Below are 26,080 nucleotides of genomic sequence, written 5' to 3' on the forward strand. Positions count from 1 at the left end.
TGCCAATCCCAATCATTCTGACCTCCGACCGCAGGGGGCGCTAAAAGGCGGCACTCCCATTGACCGTAATGACCTCCGACCATCGGGGTCGCTGTGAAGGCGCCAATCATCACAACTGGAATAACATTAATTAAACCCAACAACATCCCACTAATTTCTACAACACGGTGTGGGGAATCCCCGAGCGTTGCTGTGGGTGAGTCTGTGCTGAGAGGGAGGGTGTTTGTGGAGTGGACTCCAGAGGAACCCATCTTGCGCCCTCCTCCCTCTGGTTGACAGGCAGCGGGACAAGGGCCGCGGCGTTGCCCCGGGTAACGGCGGCTCTCGGGCGGCGGAAGGGGCGGATCCCGAGATACAAACCGGGGCTCCGCGGGCGGCCTTGCGCGGTCGGTGAGGCCCGGAGATCGCATTGAGAACCTACCCCCCCCCCCCCCCACACACACACACAGACAGAGGGCCCCAGTGTCTGTCCCACTGCACTGTCTGTCCCAGTGTCTGCCCCACTGCACTGTCTGTCCCGGTGTCTGCCCCACTGCACTGTCTGTCCCGGTGTCTGCCCCACTGCACTGTCTGTCCCGGTGTCTGCCCCACTGCACTGTCTGCCCCACTGCACTGTCTGCCCCACTGCACTGTCTGTCCCGGTGTCTGCCCCACTGCACTGTCTGTCCCGGTGTCTGCCCCACTGCACTGTCTGTCCCGGTGTCTGCCCCACTGCACTGTCTGTCCCGGTGTCTGCCCCACTGCACTGTCTGCCCCGGTGTCTGCCCCACTGCACTGTCTGTCCTGGTGTCTGCCCCACTGCACTGTCTGCCCCGGTGTCTGGCCCACTGCGCTGTCTGTCCTGGTGTCTGCCCCACTGCACTGTCTGTCCCGGTGTCTGGCCCACTGCGCTGTCTGTCCCGGTGTCTGGCCCACTGCGCTGTCTGTCCCGGTGTCTGGCCCACTGCGCTGTCTGTCCCGGTGTCTGCCCCACTGTGCTGTCTGTGTCTGCTGCACTCTCTGCCCCAGTGCGCTGTTTACCAGGCTGATTCCGGGGACAGCGGGACTGATGTACGAGGAGCGATGGACTAGGTTAGGATTGTTTTCGCTGGAGTTCAGACAAATGAGGCGGGGGGGGATCACATAGAGACTTATAAAATTCTAACAGGACTAGACAGAGTAGATGCAGGGAGGATATTCCTGATGGTGGGGGAGTCCAGAACCAGGGGTCACAGTCCCAACTAGCCATACCCTCCCTCTCATCACACCCCCACACTAATTCCTCATCCACCTTCATTACTCTAACTTGTGCCATGTTGTGCATTACCTCCATCCAATTGTTCTACCATTGCTGACTTTATCTGCATTGTTCCCACTTCCTAAAATCCCTCAACCCCTTCCCACCCGCCCTTTATTACATTTAAAAATTGGAAGAAAATGCATAGAAAGTGGCAAAGGTTAGTGGGAACATGGAGAATTGGGAAATCTTTAAAAAGTCAACAGAAAGCCATGAAAAAAGTTATAAAGAAAAGTAAGACAGATTATGAGTGTAAACTAACTCAGAATATAAAAACAGACAGCAATTTTCTACAAAATGAAAAAGAGGCTAAAGTAAACATTGGTCCCTTAGAGAATGAGAAGGGGGATTTAATAACTGGAAATGAGGAAATAGCTGAGGCATTGAACAGGTATTTTGTGTCGGTCTTCACAGTGGAAGACACAAATAACATGCCAAAAATTGATGACAAAAAGGCTATGGCAGGTGAAGACCTAGAAACTATCATCATCACTAATCCCTCTAACCTACACATCCCAGGACACTATGGGCAATTTAGCATGGCCAATACACCCAACCCGCACATCTTTGAATTGTGGGAGGAAACCGGAGCACCCGGAGGAAACGCATGCAGACACGGGGAGAACATGCAAACCCTACACAGTGTCCCAAGCCGGGAATTGAATCCAGGTCCCAGGTGCTGTGACGCAGCAGTGCTTGCCACTGTGCTGCCCCAATTTTGTACCAATGTACTTTAATCCGGAGGTTTAGGAAAGTTGCGTAATACATTTTGCTTCTGGATTCTTGTTCTGCACCGTGCCACCCAATGGAAGATACAATATTATCTCATGGTAAGGGAAGGTAGGTGATTCTTTCACTGTTTTGTTTACTCTGCAGGGTTCCTTGTGTTTGGGCTTTGACTCGATTCTCTTTCTGAGCAGCTTATGTTGATCTTGGTGGCTCGGAGAGATTGGAGGGACTTTGTCACAAATTCCAAACTGGAACTGCAAACAGAAAATGATGTCTCTCTTGAGGAATTTCAACATCTCGACCATGCAGATATCCTGCAGATTGGTTTCGAATTACGTCAGTCGGATGCGGTGAGTGTTATCTCATTGTCCTCCCGTTTATTTATTTCTAGTCTGTGCATTTTCCTGCTCATTGAGTCTAGAGGTGTCAGTGGTGAATAGGAGTGCTGTTCCATGTTTACCATGCGGTATCAACATTGGACTCTCAGATCAAGCAAAGCACATGGTAGATGCAAAGTAAAATTGCCTCCAGCATGAGCCAGAAATGAGTTAATTCCAATTTCAGGAGGATTTTATATTGCGCTCTTGCAAACATTTCCGTTTCTCGCTTTGGCTCCCTTTTGGCCTCAATCTCGGGTTAAATTGCATAGTGAATGTCTTCCCACTAATAAATAACAACAGATATCTATATGTATATATAGATCTCAGAAGGAATCTAATTCAGACCCACCATTCTGCTTCAGATTTTAACCCAGATTCCAGAGGTGCAAGATCAGTGTACCAACATCAGTGTGGTAATCTGGTACTTGAGGTTGGCCTGGTTATATTGCAGAATAGATTCAAGAAAGAAATGGTGCTCAGCACTGGCTGCACTGGTTCATGGAATAAATGAAGCTGTTGAACCTTTGCAATTACGTTTAACAAGGACAGATATGTCCGGAGCCTTCAACATGTCATTGATGAAGACGAACATCTCGCCAAGGCCATCCCCACACCCCCACTTCTTGCCTTCAAACAACCGCACAACCTCAAACAGACCATTGTCCGCAGCAAACTACCCAGCCTTCAGGAGAACAGTGACCATGACACCACACAACCCTGCCACAGCAACCTCTGCAAGATGTGCCGGATCATCGACACAGATGCCATCATCTCACGTGAGAACACCATCCACCAGGTACACGGTACATACTCTTGCAATTCGGCCAACGTTGTCTACCTGATACGCTGCAAGAAAGGATGTCCCGAGGCATGGTACATTGGGGAAACTATGCAGACGCTGCGACAACGGATGAATGAACACCGCTCGACAATCACCAGGCAAGACTGTTCTCTTCCTGTTGGGGAGCACTTCAGCGGTCACGGGCATTCGGCCTCTGATATTCGGGTAAGCGTTCTCCAAGGCGGCCTTCGCGACACACGACAGCGCAGAGTCGCTGAGCAGAAACTGATAGCCAAGTTCCGCACACACGAGGACGGCCTCAACCGGGATATTGGGTTCATGTCACACTATTTGTAACTCCTACAGTTGCGTGGACCTGCAGAGTTTCACTGGCTGTCTTGTCTGGAGACAATACACATCTTTTTAGCTTGTCTTGATGCTCTCTCCACTCACATTGTTTCGTTTCTTAAAGACTTGATTAGTTGTAAGTATTTGCATTCCAACCATTATTCATGTAATTTGAGTCTGTGTCTTTATAAGCTCTGTTTGTGAACAGAATTCCCACTCACCTGAAGAAGGGGCTTAGAGCTCCGAAAGCTTGTGTGGCTTTTGCTACCAAATAAACCTGTTGGACTTTAACCTGGTGTTGTTAAACTTCTTACTATAGTTTTTAGCCCAATTCTGTGTCCTTTTATTTTCTGTAGTTGGCTCTCCTTCATGTCACATCCACTTCCAACCAAGAAGAAAGCTAGCCAACAGTATCCCTGCTGGTGCTACTCTGTCACCAATTTTCCCTGTGTATGTTCCTGCCATAAGATATTTTTTATATTCATTCGTGGGACATGGGTGTCGCTGGCTGGGCCAGCATTTATTGCCCATCCCTAGTTGCCCCTTGAGAAGGTGGTGGTGAGCTGCCTTCTTGAATCGCTGCAGTCCACGTGCTGTGGGTTGACCCACAATGCCGTTAGGGAGGGAATTCCAGGATTTTGACTCAGCGATTGTGAAGGAACGGCCGATATATTTCCAAATCAGGATGGTGAGTGGCTTGGAGGGGAACGTGCAGGTGGTGGTGTTCCCATGTATCTGCTGCCCTTGTCCTTCTAGATGGAAATGGTCCTGGGTTTGGAAGGCGCTGTCTAAGGATCTTTGGTGAGTTGCTGCAGTGCATCTTGTAGATAGTACACACTGCTGCTACTGAGCGTCGATGGTGGAGGAAGTGCATGTTTGTAGATGTGGTGCCAATCAAGCGGCCTGCTTTGTCCTAGATCTAAAGTCTATTTATTAGTGTCACAAGTAGGCTTACATTAACACTGCAATGAAGTTACTCTGAAATTCCCCTAGTCGCCACACTCCGGCGCCTGTTTGGTACCTTGGGGTCCGGGTCCATAGGACTCTTAAATCGGCCTCGCAGGTGGAGGATGCGGTCAAGAAGGCGTACGGCGTACTGGCCTTCATTAATCGAGGGATTGAGTTTAGGAGTCGGGAGATAATGCTGCAGCTTTATAGGACCCTGGTTAGACCCCACTTGGAGTACTGCGCGCAGTTCTGGTCACCTCATTACAGGAAAGATGTTGAAGCCATTGAAAGGGTGCAGAGGAGATTTACAAGGATGTTGCCTGGATTGGGGGGCATGCCTTATGAGGATAGGTTGAGGGAGCTTGGTCTCTTCTCCCTGGAGAGACGAAGGATGAGAGGTGACCTGATAGAGGTTTACAAGATGTTGAGAGGTCTGGATAGGGTAGACTCTCAGAGGCTATTTCCAAGGGCTGAAATGGTTGCTACGAGAGGACACAGGTTTAAGGTGCTGGGGGGTAGGTACAGAGGAGATGTCAGGGGTAAGTTTTTCACTCAGAGGGTGGTGGGTGAGTGGAATCGGCTGACGTCGGTGGTGGTGGAGGCAAACTCGTTGGGGTCTTTTAAGAGACTTCTGGATGAGTACATGGGATTTAATGGGATTGAGGGCTATAGATAGGCCTAGAGGTGGGGATGTGATCGGCGCAACCTGTGGGCCGAAGGGCCTGTTTGTGCTGTGGCTTTCTATGTTCTATGTTCTATGTACACTGAGGGAGAATTTAGCATGACGAATGCACCTAACCAGCACGTCTTTCGGACTGTAGGAGGAAACCGGAGCACCCGGAGGAAACTCATGCAGACATGGGGAGAACATGCAGACTCCACACACACAGTCACCCAAGCCGGGAATCGAATCCAGGTCCCTGGCGCTGTGAGGCAGCAGTGTTAACCACTGTGCCACCGTGCAGCGGTGTCAAGCTTCTTGAGTGTTGTTGGAGCTGCACCCATCCAGGCAAGTGGAGGGTATTCCATCACACTCCTAACTTGTGCCTTTTAGATGCTGGATAGGCTTTGGGGAGTCAGGAGGTGAGTTACTCGCTGCAGTATTCCCAGCCTCTGACCTGCTCTTGTAGCCACTGTGTTTATGTGGTGAGTCCAGTTGAGTTTCTGGTCAATGGTAACCCCAAGGATGTTGACAGTGGGGGATTCAGTGATGGTTACACTATTTGATGTCAAAGGGTGGTGGCTAGAGTGTCTCTTATTGGTGATGGTCATTGCTTGGCAATGAGGCATATGGGGCATACTGAGCATGCACACGATACCTTTAAAGTCAATGGCAATGTAGGCTGCCCCAAAGTAGGTGCATTAGGACGTTTGGCAAAAATGGTTGGCTATGCAGTACACCAGATAACTGTTGGATCTGTCAAGTATTGGATGCTTCTTGCTTCTGATGCAGATTTGTTACCTCACCTCTGGAAACGTGGACTGACTGTTGTAGTTGATATATGAAATCTATTCTTTTTGAATTGCAGCCACCTGCTTGAACTGAAAGAGGACGATGAAGTTTGCCGGAAGGCACTGAGATCTGGAGCCTTCCTCCTCTTTCACAATTTCTGTCCCCTTTTGCAGAGGAGTGAGAACAAATACACCGCGCCATTTGTGACAGCCTCAGGTACAAAATGCTGCGGAACAATAGGGAGGTGGGGGAGGTGGGGGCGGTGGGAGGTGTGGGGGCGGTGGGAGGTGTGGGGGCGGGGGGAGGTGGGGGCGGGGGGGAGGTGGGGGCGGGGGGGAGGTGGGGGCGGTGGGGGGGGCGGTGGGAGGTGGGGGCGGTGGGAGGTGGTGTCTGTGTCAATCCTCTGTTTATCTTTCAAAAACTGAAAGTGGGGGATTGATCGCTAAGGGACTGCGTACTCTAACATAAAACAACATCCACTGCCTCTTACCCTTGCTGACAGGTTGTCCAATGTTTCAATGGAGGAGGATTCTCCCTCACTATCTCTTCAACCGCCCCCCCCCCCCCCCCCCCCACCCTCAAAAAAAAATGTTTGCAAAACAATGCAAGAGCTGTCCAAAGGTTGTATATCAGTGACCGTGGACTGCTGTTTAAATACCCAAGTTAGTATAAGCAGGATCTGACAATCCGTGCTAGATTGCAGGATTAACACAGGATGCAACACTTGCAACTTTTATTTTAACTTACATTTAGGAACAGGAGGAGATCATCCAGAGGGCTGTGAATCTTTGGAATTTGTAAACCCTAGAGGGTTGTGGATGTTCCCATCATTCAAAACTGAGTTTGATAAGTTTTAGACTTTATTTTTATTCATTCGTGGGATCATGAGCATCAGTGGCAAATCAGGATTTTATTGCTCCTTCCAAGTTGCCCTTGAGTGGTTGGTGGCTCACAACATTTTCTTGAATCAGCTTCTGTTGCACGTTCTAGGCCGTTTCGGAGCCCGGTTCAGAGCCAACCACCTTGCTGTGCGTCTGGAATAACATGGAGGGCAGGCTGGATAAGAACTGCAGATTTCCTCCTCTGAAGTGAGCCAGAGGCATTATTTACAACAATCCAGTGGATTAATGATCATTACTGACGCTAGTTTTTTTAAATTCCAGATTTATTAATTCATTGAATTTAAATTTCCCAACGGCCGTGGTGGGATTTGAACTTGTGTCCCTGAAGCATTAGCCCAGGCCTGTGGAGTACCATTCTGCCACCGTCCAGCTGATCTCTCAGGGGAAATGGGGTGTGGCAGGAAATCGGGAGTTGGGGTAAAGATTGACTATGAATGGCGGAGCAAACTCAAGGGGCCGAATGGTCAGTTCTTGCTCCTGTTTCTTATTTCCTTAATCCCTTGAGCTTGTTCTCACCATTCAATGAGAGCATGGCTTATCTGTGATGTAACTCGTGTGTGCAAACTTGTCTCCTCGAACACAGAAACGGTGCTGTTTTAAACAAGGTATCTTCCCTTCCAGAGCTGAACAGAATTCTTCAGAAACTGAAGCAGAAGGAGAAGTATATGGAAGAATCCGTGTTGATTGGCTGCACAGCGAATCATGTGGCACAATTTGCTCTTGATCTAGGTAAGACGAGCCTGAAATTGTCTGTTTGTGAAATGAATGTAACCTTACATACAGTAACACTGTAGTGTGCACCTTTCCTACAGTGCAATATATCAAGATGTGGTTGGAGATAAGTATATACATTTCCTTTGTTGGTTCATATTCCAAGATGGCGCTGGAGTGAGGCGACTTCTTGCAAGCTGTGCCCAGCCTACCTCCTAATTCTATCTTTTCCACTCATTCTATGCTTCTAAAACTTCATTCTAACTCTTTTATGACTGTAACACTACATTCTGCCCTCTCTCATTTCCTTCTCTATGAACGGTATGTTTTGTCTGTAAAGCGCGCAGGAAACAATACTTTTCACTGTATGTTAATACAAATGACAAATCAAATCAGATCATTGTAGAACTTTTATTTTAATGGAACAACACTGTACAGATCTTGATATCTGCGTACGTCTGAGACAGATGGGTCAGATTACTTCATTTGCTTGCTCCGCATTCATGTAACTCTGTTCCTTCTTCACTGACGTTCATATATTACTTGAAAGGTTGCTGGAAGCAGATTCAATACCAACTTCCAAAAAGTGTGGGATAAATTCTTAAGGGAATAATTGGAAAGCTCTTCAAAGAGCTGGCACTGACTGAGTGGGCCAAATGGCCGTCTCCTGTGCTGTATCATTCTGTTTGCTCCTCATGTAAGTAAGTAGTCAACCCTCTTGCCCAAATCTCCTCCATTAAAATGCATGTTTCCTTTGTATTCTGTATGCAGCTTGTTCCCCTTCCCTGCTTGTTCCTGATTCACCAAAACTCACCCTTGCATTGAAATCTTGTTTATTCCATTGTTTCAATTCCCTTCTCAACTGCTCCTTGTGACCTCCGAGTCTCTTGCTGGCAGAACAGCCTGAAACGTTATTAAGTAATCGCATTTCAAAAGCACTAAAAGCTTGAGACTCCCAAAGTGCCAGTGCCCACAACACAGTTGACGAAGGATGATGTTCCAACCTGTGCTTTTAACTGCAGGTAGAATTGAAAAGGCCAAAGCAGAGTCAGTTCTGAAGGGAACGTTTGTTGATTTGCGGAAAGCCTTCTTCCTCCTGGATGGAAAGGATGCGCCCTTGCTGTCCCAGGTAGAACATTAGCTTAAGAAAGCTTTCTTCGTCCATTCTTTCCTTTCAGGAACAAGTATTAGATTTAGACCCTTTGCTGCATCATGAACACATTCATCTGGGAGTGGATGTGGTTAAACACACCAAGTCCTACTGTGTACTGACAAGGGGCGGCGATCAGGGTCTTATCGAGGCTGCATATTTTGTGGGTTTTGCAGCATCTTGGTGCCTCTCATTATTATAGTTGTTTTCAGAACATCTTCCAGTAATTATAAAGTTGAGTTGGCCGTAACAAGGCCACTGGCTTACCGCAATTTTTGTATCTTCACATTCTTCTCTCTGAGACTAGTCTGAAAGTCATGTTAAACTTTACTTTTTTTTAATAAAGTTTATTTATTAGTGTGACGAGCAGGCTTACATTAACACTGCAATGAAGTTACTGTGAAAATCCCCACTTTATCACAGAAGGTTGTAGAGGCTGGGTCGTTAAGTATGTTTGAGGCTGGGATAGACAGATTTTTAATCAGTAAGGGAATCAAAGGTTATGGGGATAAGGAGGAAAAGTGGAGTTGAGGATTACATCAGAACAGCTATAATCATCTCATTGAATGACAGAGTAAACATGGTGGGCTAGAATACACTCTGGCACCTGTTCGGGTACACCGAGGGAGAATTTAGCACGGCCAATGCACCCTAACCAGCACGTCTTTCGGACTGTGGGAGGAAACCGGAGCACCCGGAGGAAACCCACGCAGACACGAGGAGAACAGACAGTGACCCAAGCCGGGAATCGAACCCAGGTCCCTGGCGCTGTGAGGCAGCAGTGCTAACCCACTGTGCCACCGTGCCGCCCACTGTGCCACCGTGCCGCCCACTGTGCCACCGTGCCGCCCACTGTGCCACCGTGCCGCCCACTGTGCCACCGTGCCGCCCACTGTGCCACCGTGCCGCCCACTGTGCCACCGTGCCGCCCACTGTGCCACCGTGCCGCCCACTGTGCCACCGTGCCGCCCACTGTGCCACCGTGCCGCCCACTGTGCCACCGTGCCGCCCACTGTGCCACCGTGCCGCCCACTGTGCCACCGTGCCGCCCACTGTGCCACCGTGCCGCCCACTGTGCCACCGTGCCGCCCACTGTGCCACCGTGCCGCCCACTGTGCCACCGTGCCGCCCACTGTGCCACCGTGCCGCCCACTGTGCCACCGTGCCGCCCACTGTGCCACCGTGCCGCCCACTGTGCCACCGTGCCGCCCACTGTGCCACCGTGCCGCCCACTGTGCCACCGTGCCGCCCACTGTGCCACCGTGCCGCCCACTGTGCCACCGTGCCGCCCACTGTGCCACCGTGCCGCCCTGACTGACCAACAGTGACATAAGCACTTTCTCTCCAACAAATAGGGAGGGTTTTATGGGCCCTCCCAGCTCATTCACTGGGGCAGCAGGTTTGCCTCTCCCACATACTCGAATTCTGAAACCAAAACTTAGATCTCCATTTGCCATGTCAAACCTTATAGTTAGTTCAAAGAATGTGGATGTCGCTGGAAAGGCCGGCATTTATTGTTTATCCCGCTGTGCCCATGAGAAGGCAGCGGTGAGCTGACTTATTGGCTTGCTCAGATATTTCAGAGGGCAGTTAAGAATCAGCCACATTGCTGTGGGTCTGAAGCCACAAGGAGGCCAGACTGGGTAAGGATGGCGAATTTCCTTTCTAAAGGGCGTTACTGAACTAGGTGGATTTTTACAACAATCCAATGGTTTCATGGTCACTATTATTAATACCAGTGTTTTCATTCCAGATTTATTTAATTAATTGGATTCAATTCACCGACTGCTATAAGGTCATAAGATGGAGGAACAGAAGTGGGCTATTCAGCCAGAAGATATAGAAGCAACATTAGACCATTTGGCCCATTGAGTCTGCTCGGCCATTCAATCATGGCTGATATGTTTCTCTAGCCCATTCCCCCGCCTTTTCCCCGTAGCCTTTGTTCCCCATACCAATCAAAAACCTACCTATCTCTGTCTTAAACACACTCAATGATCTGGCCTCCACAGCCTTCTGTGGGAATGAATGCCATAGATTCATCATCCTCCGGTTGAAGAAATTCATCCTCATCTTGGTTCTAAAGAGTCGTTACTTTACTCTGAGGCTGTGCCGTTGGATTCTAGTCACGCCTACTAATGGAAACATCTTTCCCACATCCAATCTATCCAGGCCTTTCAGTATTCTATAAGTTTCAATGAGATTCCCCTCCCCATCTTTCTAAACTCCATCGAGTACAGACCCAGGGTCCTCAAACGCTCCTCATATGCCAAGCTTTTCATTCCTGGGATCATTCTCGTGATCCTCCTCTGGATCCTTTCCAGAACCAGCACATCCTTCCTTAGATATGGGGCCCAAAATTGCTCACAATACTCTGATCAGAGCCTTATAAAGCCTCAGCAATAGATCCCTGCTTTTGTATTCTAGCCCACCGTGTTTACTCTGTTATTCAATGAGATGATTATAGCTGTTCTGATGTAATCCTCAACTCCACTTTTCCTCCTTATCCCCATAACCTTTGATTCCCTTACTGATTAAAAATCTGTCTATCCCAGCCTCAAACATACTTAACGACCCAGCCTCTACAACCTTCTGTGATAAAGAATTCCACAGGTTCACTACCCTCTTGAGAGAAAAAATTACCCTCATCTTTGTGTTAAATGGGCAACCCCTTACTCTGGGATTATGCCCTCTGGTCCCAGACTCTCCCAAAAGAGGAAACAATTTCTCAACATCTACCCTGTCAAGCCCCCTGAGAATCCTCTATGTCTCAATAAAGTCGCCTCCCATTTTGTCTAAATTCCAATGAGTATAGGCCCAACCTACTTGATCTCTCCTCATAAGAAAGTTTTTCCATAGATGAGGGGACCAAAACTGTTCACAGTATTCTGGGTATGGTCTAACTCATGCCTTGTATAGTTTTAGTGAGACTTCCCTCTTTTTATATTCCGATCCTTTGAAATAAACATTCCATTTGTCTTCCCTGTTACCTGCTGAACCTGCGTGCTAGCTTTTTGTGATTTAAGCACGAGGACGCCCAAATCCCTCGCTGCTGCAGCTTTCTGCAGTCTTTCTCCATTTAAATAATATTCTCCTTTATTATCCTATCAAAGTGCGTAACTTCACATTTTCCTACATTATATTCTATCTGCCAGGCTTTTGCCCACTCGCCTCACCTGTCTATATCCCTCTGTGGACTCTTTGTGTCATTCTCACCGTTTGCCTTCCCACTGATTTTTGTGTCATCACTAACTTGCCAGTCGTACATTCGCTTCCTTTGTCCAAGTCATGCCGTGGTGGGATTTGAATTCATGACTCTAGGTCATTGGTCCAGTTACATAATCGCAATGGTGCCACAATCTGCTGTGGCAGATTCAAAGGTGGGAAAGCTAACCATTAAACCAGGGGCTCACTCCACACTGACTTACAGCAGCTGAATAAGTCAAATGTCTTTTTTATTACATAGAATTCAGAGATGTTTGACCTTCGATTGTATTCGACAGTCCTGTTTTATTTTCCCCTTACGACTCTGAATCATTAAACATCACCTAGTGTTGAGGTGAATCTTTATTGCATCGTATTTTAATTATTTGTATATTGAATTGGTCATAATTCTGTAATCCTTTTATAATTTTATGCATTCTTATTTTAATTGTCTATAACTATATGATCTGAATTATAATTATTGTTTTATTTGTAAAGTCATCACAATTTGTCACCTTGAAGACGTTTCAATGCACCAATTATTTATCTATTCATCTTTATTATTGTGAAGTTCCAATGTGTGGTTGTCTCCTTTACTGGTAGGCAGTTTGCAGGATTGCTGTGAAATATTGACAAATGTTTGCTGTCTGATTTTTATCAGCTTTGCTTTACGATAAAGAACGACCTTCTTGGGTTAGCATTGTGCACTGAGGTTTCAGTCTGGCCTTGTACTTCAGGTCAGACTGCCTGTCTGGACATATCGAGACAATAATGGTGTCTTTTAGGCACAGGGCCTTCTCCGTTGGCACAGCACACATCTCTACTGCAGTCAAACGGGACGCCCAACACAGAAGAATGTGTCAGGCAGTAAACGTGTCTGTAGCACAGAAGAAATAATCTACTACCCACAGGTAGGGAGCATTCAGTTAATTTTCCCTGGCAAAGCTAAATTCTTTCTCTATCTTCTTGCTTTATATAATAAACCCTGTATTCCCACAATGTACATTGTACCCAAGCTCTGTGTGATATATCCATTCACTAATTTTCTTGCTTAGGGTGTTTGTAATACAACCCAGAGGGAATTACCACTCACTTCCCCCTCAGGTTCTGTGACTCTCAACCACGAATTTGGGCAGCATGATGGCACAGTGCCAGGGACCCGGGTTTGATTCCAGCCTCGAGTAACTGTCTCTGTGGAGTTTGCATGTTCTCCCCGTGTCTGCGTGGGTTTCCTCTGGGTGCTCCGGTTTCCTCCCACAGTCTGGCTGTGCAGGTTAGGTGGATTGGCCAAGCTGAATTGCCCCTCAGTGTCGGGGGATTAGCGTGGCTAATGTGTGGGGTTACGGGGACAGGGCCTGGGTGGGATTGTTGTCTGTGCAGGCTTGATGGGCCGAATGGCCTCCTGCACTGTAGGGATTCTATTCTATGACATTGCAATTCAGTCAGATTAGCAAAGGAGCAGCTGCTGTCTTGAATCGTTGTTACTGTTATTTTTTAAAACTCTCAATCAATCGCAAACATTTCTACAGCTAACTGCTAAGGCACTTTGTGAAACTCCTTATTTAACAGATGTCTCCTGTGATTATTGTGCTGGTGTCTGATGGAGCACAGTGCCTGCTGGCACGCCAGGAATCATTTCCCCCTGGAATGTACAGTGCCCTCGCTGGATTCTGTGATATTGGTAATTCGCTTTTCTTACAGATAATGTCATATCCAAGATTGTGTAAACAGCAGGTAACCATTTTGATTTAACTATGATGGGTTTTTGTTTTGTTCCTTCTATCACCTGAATTATTTCCAAAACCCTTTTCTAATCTGTTTGTGAGGAGACATCGTAAGGGCGGCACAGTGATTAGCACTGCTGCCTCACAGCGTCAGGAACCCGGGTTCAATTCCCGGCTTGGGTCACTGTCTGTGCGGAGTCTGCACATTCTCCCTGTGTCTGCTCCAGTTTCCTCCCACGGTCCCAAAGACGTGCTGGTTAGGTGCATTGGCCATGCTAAATTTTCCCTCTGTGTACCCGAACAGGTGCCGGAATGTGGCGACTAGGGGATTTTCAGAGTAACTTCATTGCGGTGTTAATGTAAGTATCATAGAAATCATAGAAACCCTACAGTGCAGAAGGAGGCCATTCGGCCCATCGAGTCTGCACCGACCACAATCCCACCCAGGCCCTACCCCCACATATTTACCCCCAATCCCTCTAACCTACGCATCTCAAGTCTCTAAGGGGCAATTTTTAACCTGGCCAATCAACCTAACCCGCACATCTTTGGATTGTGGGAGGAAGCTGGAGCACCCGGAGGAAACCCAGGCAGACACAAGGAGAATGTGCAAACTCTACACAGACAGTGACCCGAGCCGGGAATCGAACCCGGGACCCTGGAGCTGTGAAGCAGCAGTGCTAACCACTGCGCTACCATGCCGCTAAGCCTACTTGTGACCAATAAAATAAACTTTATATCCTTCGATTCCTTTCTCCCCTCATAAGAACATAAGAACATAAGAAATAGGAGCAGGAGTAGGCCATCTAGCCCCTCGAGCCTGCCCCGCCATTCAATAAGATCATGGCTGATCTGACGTGGATCAGTACCACTTACCCGCCTGATCCCCATAACCCTTAATTCCCTTACCGATCAGGAATCCATCCATCCGCGCTTTAAACATATTCAGCGAGGTAGCCTCCACCACCTCAGTGGGCAGAGAATTCCAGAGATTCACCACCCTCTGGGAGAAGAAGTTCCTCCTCAACTCTGTCTTAAACCGACCCCCCTTTATTTTGAGGCTGTGTCCTCTAGTTTTAAGTTCCTTACTAAGTGGAAAGAATCTCTCCGCCTCCACCCTATCCAGCCCCCGCATTATCTTATAAGTCTCCATAAGATCCCCCCTCATCCTTCTAAACTCCAACGAGTACAAACCCAATCTCCTCAGCCTCTCCTCATAATCCAAACCCCTCATCTCCGGTATCAACCTGGTGAACCTTCTCTGCACTCCCTCCAATGCCAATATATCCTTCCTCATATAAGGGGACCAATACTGCACACAGTATTCCAGCTGCGGCCTCACCAATGCCCTGCACAGGTGCATCAAGACATCCCTGCTTTTATATTCTATCCCCCTCGCAATATAGGCCAACATCCCATTTGCCTTCTTGATCACCTGTTGTACCTGCAGACTGGGCTTTTGCGTCTCATGCACAAGGACCCCCAGGTCCCTTTGCACGGTAGCATGTTTTAATTTGTTTCCATTGAGATAGAACATAGAACATAGAACATTACAGCGCAGAACAGGCCCTTCGGCCCACGATGTTGCACCGACCAGTTAAAAAAAAAACTGTGACCCTCCAACCTAAACCAATTTCTTTTCGTCCATGAACCTATCTACGGATCTCTTAAACGCCCCCAAACTAGGCGCATTTACTACTGATGCTGGCAGGGCATTCCAATCCCTCACCACCCTCTGGGTAAAGAACCTACCCCTGACATCGGTTCTATAACTACCCCCCCTCAATTTAAAGCCATGCCCCCTCGTGCTGGATTTCTCCATCAGAGGAAAAAGGCTATCACTATCCACCCTATCTAAACCTCTAATCATCTTATATGTTTCAATAAGATCCCCTCTTAGCCGCCGCCTTTCCAGCGAAAACAATCCCAAATCCCTCAGCCTCTCCTCATAGGATCTCCCCTCCATACCAGGCAACATCCTGGTAAACCTCCTCTGCACCCTCTCCAAAGCCTCCACATCCTTCCTGTAATGTGGGGACCAGAACTGCACACAGTACTCCAAGTGCGGCCGCACCAGAGTTGTGTACAGTTGCAACATAACGCTACGACTCCTAAATTCAATCCCCCTACCAATAAACGCCAAGACACCATATGCCTTCTTAACAACCTTATCTACTTGATTCCCAACTTTCAGGGATCTATGCACACATACACCTAGATCCCTCTGCTCCTCCACACTATTCAAAGTCCTCCCGTTAGCCCTATACTCAACACATCTGTTATTCCTACCAAAGTGAATTACCTCACACTTCTCCGCATTAAACTCCATCCGCCACCTCTCGGCCCAACTTTGCAACCTGTCTAAGTCTTCCTGCAAACTACGACACCCTTCCTCACTGTCTACCACACCACCGACTTTGGTGTCATCAGCAAATTTGCTAATCCACCCAACTATACCCTCATCCAGATCATTAATAAATATTACAAACAGCAGTGGCCCCAAAACAGATCCCTGAGGTACACCACTTGTAACCGCACTCCATGATGAATATTTACTATCAACCACCACCCTCTGTTTCCTATCCGCTAGCCAATTCCTGATCCAATTTCCTAGATCACCCCCAATCCCATACATCTGCATTTTCTGCAGAAGCCTACCATGGTGAACCTTATCAAACGCCTTACTAAAATCCATATATACCACGTCCACTGCCTTGCCCCCATCCACCTCCTTGGTCACTTTCTCAAAAAACTCAATAAGGTTAGTAAGGCACGACCTACCTGCCACAAAACCATGCTGACTATCACCTATCAATTCATTACTCTCCAAATAACTATAAATCCTATCCCTTATAATTTTTTCCAACATCTTGCCGACAACAGAAGTGAGACTCACCGGTCTATAATTCCCGGGGAAGTCTCTGTTCCCCTTCTTAAACAATGGGACAACATTCGCTAACCTCCAATCTTCTGGTACTATACCAGAGGCCAACGACGACCTGAAGATCAGAGCCAGAGGCTCTGCAATCACTTCTCTTGCCTCCCAGAGAATCCTTGGATAAATCCCATCCGGACCAGGGGATTTATCTATTTTCAGACCCTCCAGAATATCCTGCACATCCTCCTTATCAACTGTAATACTGTCTATTCTACTCCCTTGCAACCCAGTGTCCTCCTCAGCTATATTCATGTCCCCTTGCGTGAACACCGAAGAGAAATATTGGTTCAATGCTTCACCAATCTCCTCCGGTTCCACACATAACTTCCCTCTGCCATCTATAACTGGCCCTAAACTTGCCCTAACCAACCTTCTGTTCTTGACATACCTATAGAACGCCTTAGGATTCTCTTTAACCCTATCCGCCAAAGTCTTCTCATGTCCCCTTTTAGCCCTTCTAAGCTCGCTCTTCAACTCCCTCTTAGCCAATCTAAAGCTTTCTAGTGCACTACCCGAGTGCTCACGTCTCATCCGAACATAAGCCTCCTTTTTCTTTTTAACCAACAAAGAAACTTTTTTGGTGCACCACGGTTCCCTAGCCCTACCAATTCCTCCTTGCCTGACAGGGACATACCTATCACAGACTCGCAGTAGCTGCTCCTTGAAAAAACTCCACATGTCGGACGTTCCCAGTCCCTGTAATCTCCTAGTCCAACCTATGTTTCCTAATTCTCTCCTAATAGCCTCATAATTACCCTTCCCCCAGCTAAAACCACTGGCCCGAGGTTCATGCCTATCCCTTTCCATCACTAAGGTGAACGTAACCGAATTGTGGTCACTATCACCAAAATGCACACCAACTTCCAAGTCTAGCACCTGGTCTGGCTCATTTCCCAGCACCAGATCCAATATAGCCTCACCTCTAGTTGGCCTGTCTACATACTGAGTCAAAAAACCTTCCTGCACGCTTTGAACAAAAACTGACCCCTCTAACGAGCTAGAGCTATAACAATTCCAGTCAATATTAGTCAAGTTAAAATCCCCCATAACAATTGCCCTATTACTTTCACTCCTAAGCAGGATTGACTCCGCAATCCTTTCCTCAACCTCTCTAGAACTTTTAGGAGGTCTATAAAAGACTCCCAACAGGGTGACCTCTCCTCTCCTATTTCTAATCTCCGCCCATACTACCTCAACAGATAAGTCCTCATCAAACCTCCTCTCTGACACTGTGATACAATCTCTGACCAATAATGCTACCCCTCCCCCTCTTCTACCTCCTTCCCTACTTCGACTAAAACATTTGAACCCCGGGACCTGCAGCATCCATTCCTGCCCCTGCTCTATCCATGTCTCTGAAATAGCCACAACATCGAAGTCCCAGGTACTGATCCACGCTGCAAGTTCACCCACTTTATTGCGAATACTCCTGGCATTGAAGTATACACATTTCAAACCCTGCTCCACCCCACCTCTGCAATGCCGTGCATTGCAGTCCCCATCCATGCATCCCTCACTTTCAGCCCCACTACTCAGGATCCCTCCCCCCCCCCCGAATCAGTTTAAACCTCCCTGCATGGCCTTAGTAATCCCATTTGTTATTATTTCCTCCAAAGTGTATAACCTCGCATTTATCAACGTTATACTCCATTTGCCATATCCTCGCCCACTCACTCAGCCTGTCCAAATCTCTCTGCAGATCTTCTCCGTCCTCCACACGATTCACTTTTCCACCTATCTTTGTGTCGTCTGCAAACTTCGTTACCCTACACTCCGTCCCCTCCTCCAGATCATCTATATAAATGGTAAACAGTTGCGGCCCGAGTACCGATCCCTGCGGCACGCCACTAGTTACCTTCCTCCAACCGGAAAAACACCCATTTATTCCGACTCTTTGCTTCCTGTCGGATAGCCAGTCCCCAATCCACTTTAACACACTACCCCCAACTCCGTGTGCCCTAATCTTCTTCAGCAGCCTTTTATGGGGCACCTTATCAAACGCCTTTTGGAAATCCAAAAACACCGCATCCACCGGTTCTCCTCCATCAACCGCCCTAGTCACATCTTCATAAAAATCCAACATGTTCGTCAAGCACGACTTTCCCCTCATGAATCCATGCTGCGTCGGATTGATCGAACCATTTCTATCCAGATGCCCTGCTATCTCCTCTTTAATAATGGATTCCAGCCATTTATCCAGCTTCTCCTCAAAACTATCAATGCCATTCTCCTCAACTACCCCTTAGGATAGTGAGTTCTACCACTCTGAATAAAGAGGTTACTCCTGAATTCTCAATTGGGATTACTGGGGACTATCTTGTATTTATGGCCCCTGGTTTTTGTCACCCTTAAATGAGAAAGGTACTAGAGCGTGGCCAAAATACAATGCATCAAGTTGATACAAGAATATCTCCCAATGGCTGGGAACTGGCACTTTCAAACTGATTTGCAACATCTTTTTTTCCCCGGCAGAATGTCGATTCTTAATTCATTTTTTCACTTCTCCCAGGGGAAACTGTGGAGGAGTCTGTGCAACGGGAGGTCGCCGAGGAAGTTGGATTGGAAGTGTCCTCATTTGAGTATTCTGCATCCCAGCACTGGCCCTTTCCCAATAACTCACTGATGATTGCATGCCATGCGCTGGTGCATCCAGGGCAGAACAAGGTAAATTGTGTTCAGATTTGTGGAGATCAGAGAAAGCAGAGTGATAGTGACTAGGATTCTGCAAATTAATGTCCTGATCCCAATGGCGTAAGGAAAACCAAGAAAAATTACTGTACCGTCCCTGAAATGTCTTGTTTGTTTTTCTGTTTCACATTCTTTCATCCTCCCTTCTACACAACTGAATAGGACACCAGACAACCACATCCAATGGCTTTGCCAGTGCTACTCTGTAAGCAACCAGCAGCAGGTAACAAGAGTGGCCAAGGTTGCCTGGGAAGAGGAACTCGCTGCAGGAGGATCTGTGGGTGTGATGCAGCAATCCCCTGTGCATGGCACATCACATTGAAGGCAATTCACTGCTTGACAAGAGAGGGCTGGCAATTGATTTTTGTGGTCAGATAGCAATCGCCTCCTGCATTACCAAATTCTCCAAAACCTTCACCAACATATCAGGGGGTGATCAGCGTTTGTGTGAATGCCAGCGGGGTCGCGAGATCTGGAAGTTGCAGATGTCACTGGCAAGATCGCGATCTCGAATCTTCCCCATCCCTCGCCAGTGACGTAATCAAGGGTGTGACCCCGTAGTACATATATTTGAATCTCATTAACCCACCAGTTCGCCCACTCGCCTATATTCTTGATTTGCATTTATCTATCCTCAGGGTGTCATAATCAGTGAATTATTATCGATATATTGTCAGAAATGAAGCAACCAGTTTGTACACACAAAGCTCCCACATACAGCAACAAGATAATGACCAATGATTTTGGTTGAGAGAAATATTAGCCAGGACACCAGGGAGAGCTCCCCTGCTCTTCTTCAAAGCAGTTCTGACAGATCTTTTTTACTCCAGTCCAAAGATAACTCCTCCAACAGTCTAGTTCAAATCTGTGCTCATGTTTCTGGAATGGGACTTGAACCCACAATTTCTGACTCAGAAGTCATAGTGCTTCCCGCTGGGTGAGTGAAGATACCATCATATCTATCATAAATACTGTATACTCTAAACGCACGTTTCTAAACATACTATCATCCTCTAAATAGTTCTTTAATGATACCTGTCCCTTCAGATAGCATGCCCTAAAGAGCACATTGGTGACCAAGGGTTTTTCTGTTTATCTTGCTGTGGAGACGTGGACCACCATCGTTGGTGGTACATTCATCCAGTTTGCGAGGCTCTTTAGAAAGATCATTCTTTGCTTATCTCAATCAATCTCTTTAACCATTGATCTTTCCCATCAGCATCACACTTTCTAAATCACAATTTCTTATTACCTGCTCAAGAAATTCCAACTCTCTCTTCCAGATCTTGGTTAGCAGAGTTCTTTTGGTCTCAGAATTTACCAGCATCTCTTCTCTGGTAGAGTGACTTGCCCGAGATGTCTTTATTATTCCCTCTCAAACTACCAACTCTTTTTCTAAGCGAATCAGCAAAGACTTTTTTCCTCATTCTTTCATGGGATGTGGCCGTCTCAGACTGAGCCAGCATTTATTGCCCATCCCTAATTGCCCTTCGGAGGGTATTTAAGAATAAACCACATGTTGGCCAGACCAGGTAAAGGGCATTAGTGAACCAGATGGGTTGTTGCAACAGTCAACAATGGTTTCACGGTCATCATTAGGCTTTTAATTCCAGATTTTCATTGAATTCAAATTTCACCATCTGCTGTGGTGGGATTCGAACCCGAGTCCCCAGAGTGTTATCCTGAGTATCTGGATTACCAGCCCAGTGACAATACCACTACGCCATTGCATCCCTCAAAAAGCTGTACCAAATCCTGTTTTGTTCATTCTTGGGATGTGTGTATCACTGACAAGGCCAGAAATGTGTTGCTGATCCTTATTCATACTTATCTTGGGTGATCTGTTGTTTAATTTTTATCCCTGTGTTAAGATTTGCAGTCAAAACTCTTAATTAACTGAGCATTTTGAGGATAATGAGCAGCCAGAGAGAAATGTCAACATCAAATTCACAAACTGATTGGAAATCCTGCTTTCACTGATCGCACAGATATAGAACATAGAACATAGAAAAGCTACAGCACAAACAGGTCCTTCGGCCCACAAGTTGTGCCGAACTCATCCCTACCTTCTAGACCTACCTATAAATAGAACATAGAAAAACTATAGCACAAATTATGATGATAGGACTTTGGATTGTGGCTTAAAAAAACGATATGGACCACATAGTCTTTATACAGAAAGTATTTCCCTTGTCAGGTAAATATCAGAACCTCATTGGAACTTGAGAGTCATTAACCCACTCGGAGCACTGGCACACAGGCAACCAGCTAGTTTCCAATTATTTATAACCTTTAACCAGTTGCAGACCTGCTATAGCTCCTGCATCGCCTTATAAGCTCGAGAGAAGTTCTGGAATTGTAGTTGTATTTGACCAGTTGTTTTTCACCACCAGTGTTTTAATTTTCACTTGCATTTTAAGTAGTCTCACAGCACCAGGTTAAAGTCCCAACAGGTTTAATTGGTAGCACGGGTTTTCGGAGTGTTGCCCCTTCATCAGGTGAGGGGCGACACTCCGAAAGCTCGTGCTACCAAATAAACCTGTTGGACTTTAACCTGGTGTTGTGAGACTACTTACTGTGCCCATCTCAGTCCAACGTCAGCATCTCCACATCACACTTGCATTTTGTTGTGGCTACAGATCGACCTGAACCCCATAGAACTTGAGGACGCCCGCTGGTTTGATGCCAAGGTGATAGCGGAAGCTTTAAAACGTAAAAGGATGCCTACCCAGAAAGAAATGGGAGATGTTCCATTCTGGATTCCCCCACCGTGGGCTGTAGCACACCAACTAATCAAGGAATGGAACCAAAGGCAGCAACCATGCTGAAATTCTGCAGTCGCTGGATTGTTACTGGGACTGGTTACTGCCTCTTTATAATCTGGTTTTCATGTTATGTGGGTCAGCTGTTAATGAAGCCGCTGCAAAAAATGCGTCGTATCAGATTTTTCTCTATCATTTTATAAAGAGAAATATCTGTATCCCCTATATAGCAGGGAGAGAGAGGTGTTCATCATGCAAATGCCTCATTAGCTTGGATCCTGAACGGTTAATTATAAATAATACTCTGGTTATTTCCAATGTGCCTACTTTAGAAGTAACATCCTGAGATTTTCAGAAGGGTTTTAAAATGTTTAATGCAGATGTTTTCCCAAAGAAAAGTTTCCTTTCACAAAAACTGATTATATTAGACCACAATGTATAGGAGCAGAATTAGGCCATTCAGCCCATCGAGTCTGCTCCTCCATTCAATCATGGCTGATAAGTTTCTCAACCTCATTCTCCCGCCTTTTTGCCATAAGCTTTGATTCCCTTACCAATCAAGAACCTATCTTATTTCTGTCTTAAATGCCCTCAATGACCCGGCCTCCTCTGTGGCAATGAATTCCACAGATTCACCGCCCTCTGGCTGAAGAAATTCCTCCTCATCTCAGTTCTAAAGGGTCATCCCTTTTACTCTGAGGCTGTGCCCTCGGATCCTACTAATGGAAACATCTTCCCCCACATCCACTCCATCCAGGCCTTTCAGTATTCTGTAAGTTTCATTGCGGTCCCCCCTCATCCTTCTAAACTCCACATTCATGTTGCATGAGTCTCAAATCAGACTGGAGTATGAGAAACATGAGAAAACCTGGAATGAGATGGGGAGGTTGATTTAATTTACATAAATTGCAAAAATAATTTTCTTGGAGTTTGAGGCATTGTTTCAGAGGGGTGCTGGTAACGTAGATATGATAACATGCAATTAAAATGATTTTCCCCACATTTTATCTGCATCAATCACTCGGATAATTACATGACAAATTAGAATAATTGATAAAGAAGCAGGTTTAATCTTTTTGTATGGACTGAATAGCAATAATTGCAGTTTAAACGATTAAATCCAGTTAAAATGCAATTCAATTAAATATTTAAGCAAATATCTTGATTTTGTGATATATTAACGATTACATTCTTGAGTGTCTTTTAATACCTCAGTGCTTAACACGATGAATCTTTTTCTAAAGTGCAGTAGTTGTTACGTCGGCTGTCACAGAGAAAAGAAAGGATGTTCAGCTTGTGCATGTGAAAGATCCAGCCATGATCATGTCACTGTGCACTGTTAAAGCCACTGAAGTGGGATCAAGATGAAAGTAAGGGCTTCTAAAATGTCCTCAGGTGGGACTGCCTCTATTCAGTTATCACAGTGGCTGTGAGGGACTAATTTGTGCAAACCACAATGTGGTGGGTTGGTGGTTGGGTCCGCGTGGGTGGGTTGAAACTGTACAGAGGGAATTCTCGAACCCTTTAAAATGTTGACACACCCACGGGATTCCCCCTACCCTACCTTCTGACAGGTGGCCTCAACTCGCCAAAGAAACATTGTGGCATCATGTAAGAAAATGCTGTGTTTCTTCACAGCAGTGGAACTAAATTGCACGCCTGTTGAATCCTATCCATAGATAATTGAATGCAATTAAAAACATTTAGCTTTACAGATGAAGCCTCTTCATTTTATGTTGGGTGTTTTGAAAATAATTGGAGTTAATGATTACCAAGGAATGTGGTGAGCACAGTAAATAGTGTTTACAGTCACACTTCTGACAGAAATAACAGGGCACTTCGAAGTCAGTGCAATTAGCATGTTTAATGAGTCGTTTTAGATAAATGGCTAAGCATCAGTTTAAAAAGTTCTAACAGGAGGCCTGGTTTTTTTACATTGAAAGCTGCAATCCCTGACACATTAGGTAACACCTGTGAGGTATACACAGTCTGCTCTATTTGGTGAGTAATGTGCTCCTTTAGATGTGCTATGAAATACAGTACAAGTCTGACATTCAGTTTATCAGTGTTTAAATTTGGTGTGGGGAAATGGCAGTCTACCCAGCATGTCACAACTACCAGGCTTAGTAAATGCATCTCAGCACCTGTATAAATATAGTATCCACTTGCTGAAAAGGAACAGATCCTTTCCACTGATAATGTGAGACACACATGCAAGAAGCTGGTTGCGTTGTGAGCCGCCATGGAAATGAAATTGCTGTTTGAAATTTGGAAAAATCTGTTGCAGGATTCATTGTCTTAACAAATCACAAGAATCATGTATATATACCTTCATCAGTGTGTGAAATGAAGGTATGTATATATATTTTTTTCATTCTTTCATGGGACATGGGCATCGCTGGCTGGCCAGCATTTATTACCCATCCTTAGTTGCCCTTGAGAAGGTGGTGGTGAGCTGCCTTCTCGAATCGCTGCAATCTATGTTCTGTGGGTTGATCCACAATGACATTAGGGAGGGAATTCCAGGATTTTGACCCAGCGACTGCAAAAGAATGGCCGATATATTTCCAAGTCGGGATGGTGAGTGGCTTGGAGAGGAACTTGCAGGTGTTGGTGTTCCCATTGTATCTGCTGCCCTTGTCCTTCTAGATGGAAGTGGTCGTGGGTTTGGAAGGTGCTGTCTAAAGATCTAGACAGTAGCTGCTGCTACTGAGCATCGGTGGTGGAGGGAGTGGATGTTTGTGGATCTGGTGCCAATCAAGCCTGGCTGCTTTGTGGATCGTATCCAACTTCTTGAGCAATGATGGAGTTGCACCTATCCAGGCAAGTGGGGAGTATTCCATCACACCCCTGACTTGTGCCTTGTAGATGGTGGACAGGCTTTGGGGAGTCAGGAGGTGAATTACTTGCCGCAGAATTCCTAGCCTCTGACCTGCTCTTGTAACCACTGTTTATGTGGCGAGTCCAGTTGAGTTTCTGGTCAATGGTAACACTAAGGATATATATCACATTATACTTCAAACCCCATATGATACTACAAACACACAAACACAAAGTTGCCTTTCCTATTTTAATTTTAATTATTTTTGTGGAGAGGTGTGCTTCACTTTATTCTTCCTCTCTGGACCAATTAAAAGTACTAATAAAGAGGGATGCAACCTGCAAACAGTGTAGAGAAATAGCCCTCCCTTCATCTGGGGATCTGTATAGAATCTTTGGTGCGGCACAGTGGTTAACACTGCTGCCTCACAGCGCCAGGGACCCGGCTTCAATTCTTGGCCTTGGGTCACCGTGTGGAGTTTGCACGTTCTCCCCATGTCTGCGTGGGTTTCCTCCCACAGTCCAAAAGACGTGCTGGTTAGGTGCATTGGCTGTGCTAAGTTCTCCCTCTGCATACCCGAACAGGTGCTGGAGTGTGGCGACTAGGGGATTTTCATAGTAACTTCATTGCAGTGTTAATGTAAACCTATTTGTGACTAATTAATAAATAAACTTTCTTGTTTTATAAATGCTTGGTGTTTTATTTTTGAGTCAATCACATACTTACAAGGAAGTAAGATTTTGAAAGAAGTGGGGGAGAGGTAGTAGAGTATTTTTACAATCCCAATCGCCACCAACAACTTTCAAGAAGTGATTTGAATTCTCAAAAGGATCACCCGACAACATTTCACATTTTAAGACTTTTGTCCGAACAAGCAAACTAAAATCAACACTGAATAAACTTGCTTAGTTGGCAACTAAAACACTAACCTACAGAAAAGATATTCCCCCCCCCTTCTTTATTTCCTAACCCAAACAAAAACCTCATGCCTTGTTATCGCTTTACAATGCACACTGCAGAATTTTGGTTTTTACAGGAACCAGTTCAAAATTGCCCCCAACTTCCAAGAGGCTTCTTTCTCCCCATTTCGGAGTCGTGGGGTAAATTTTCCAGACCTTCCCACTACAGGAATTGTCGCGGGAGGGACAAAAAATCTGGCAGACCAGTTAAAGGTCCATTGACACTGAGGGGGAATTTCTGGTCTTGGGGCTGGCGTGACCAGAAAGTCAGTAATGTCCAGTGTTTGTCCAAAGTTGTTTCCGAGT

At 46.3% G+C, this 26,080-nt stretch overlaps 1 protein-coding gene across 5 annotated transcripts; it reads left to right on the plus strand.

Annotated features, from left to right (window-relative positions):
• On the plus strand, positions 1–23,151 carry nudt13 (nudix (nucleoside diphosphate linked moiety X)-type motif 13). 5 transcript variants are annotated; one of them, XM_078199491.1, is made up of 9 exons: positions 1–328; positions 2,197–2,355; positions 5,992–6,131; positions 7,439–7,546; positions 8,551–8,657; positions 12,668–12,793; positions 13,452–13,563; positions 19,054–19,208; positions 21,872–23,151. In XM_078199491.1, the coding sequence occupies exons 2-9, from the start codon at positions 2,273–2,275 to the stop codon at positions 22,058–22,060; spliced, it is 1,020 nt and encodes a 339-aa protein (XP_078055617.1). In that variant the 5' UTR covers positions 1–328; positions 2,197–2,272; the 3' UTR covers positions 22,061–23,151. The 5 variants fall into 5 exon arrangements, with proteins under 5 accessions (XP_078055617.1, XP_078055618.1, XP_078055616.1 ...); XM_078199492.1 differs by having other exon boundaries at positions 1–196; positions 2,153–2,355; XM_078199490.1 differs by having other exon boundaries at positions 1–196.
• The last annotated feature ends 2,929 nt before the right edge of the window (positions 23,152–26,080 follow it).

This window comes from Mustelus asterias, chromosome 28 (genome assembly GCF_964213995.1).
Source record: "Mustelus asterias chromosome 28, sMusAst1.hap1.1, whole genome shotgun sequence".
NCBI classification, from domain to species: domain Eukaryota; kingdom Metazoa; phylum Chordata; class Chondrichthyes; order Carcharhiniformes; family Triakidae; genus Mustelus; species Mustelus asterias.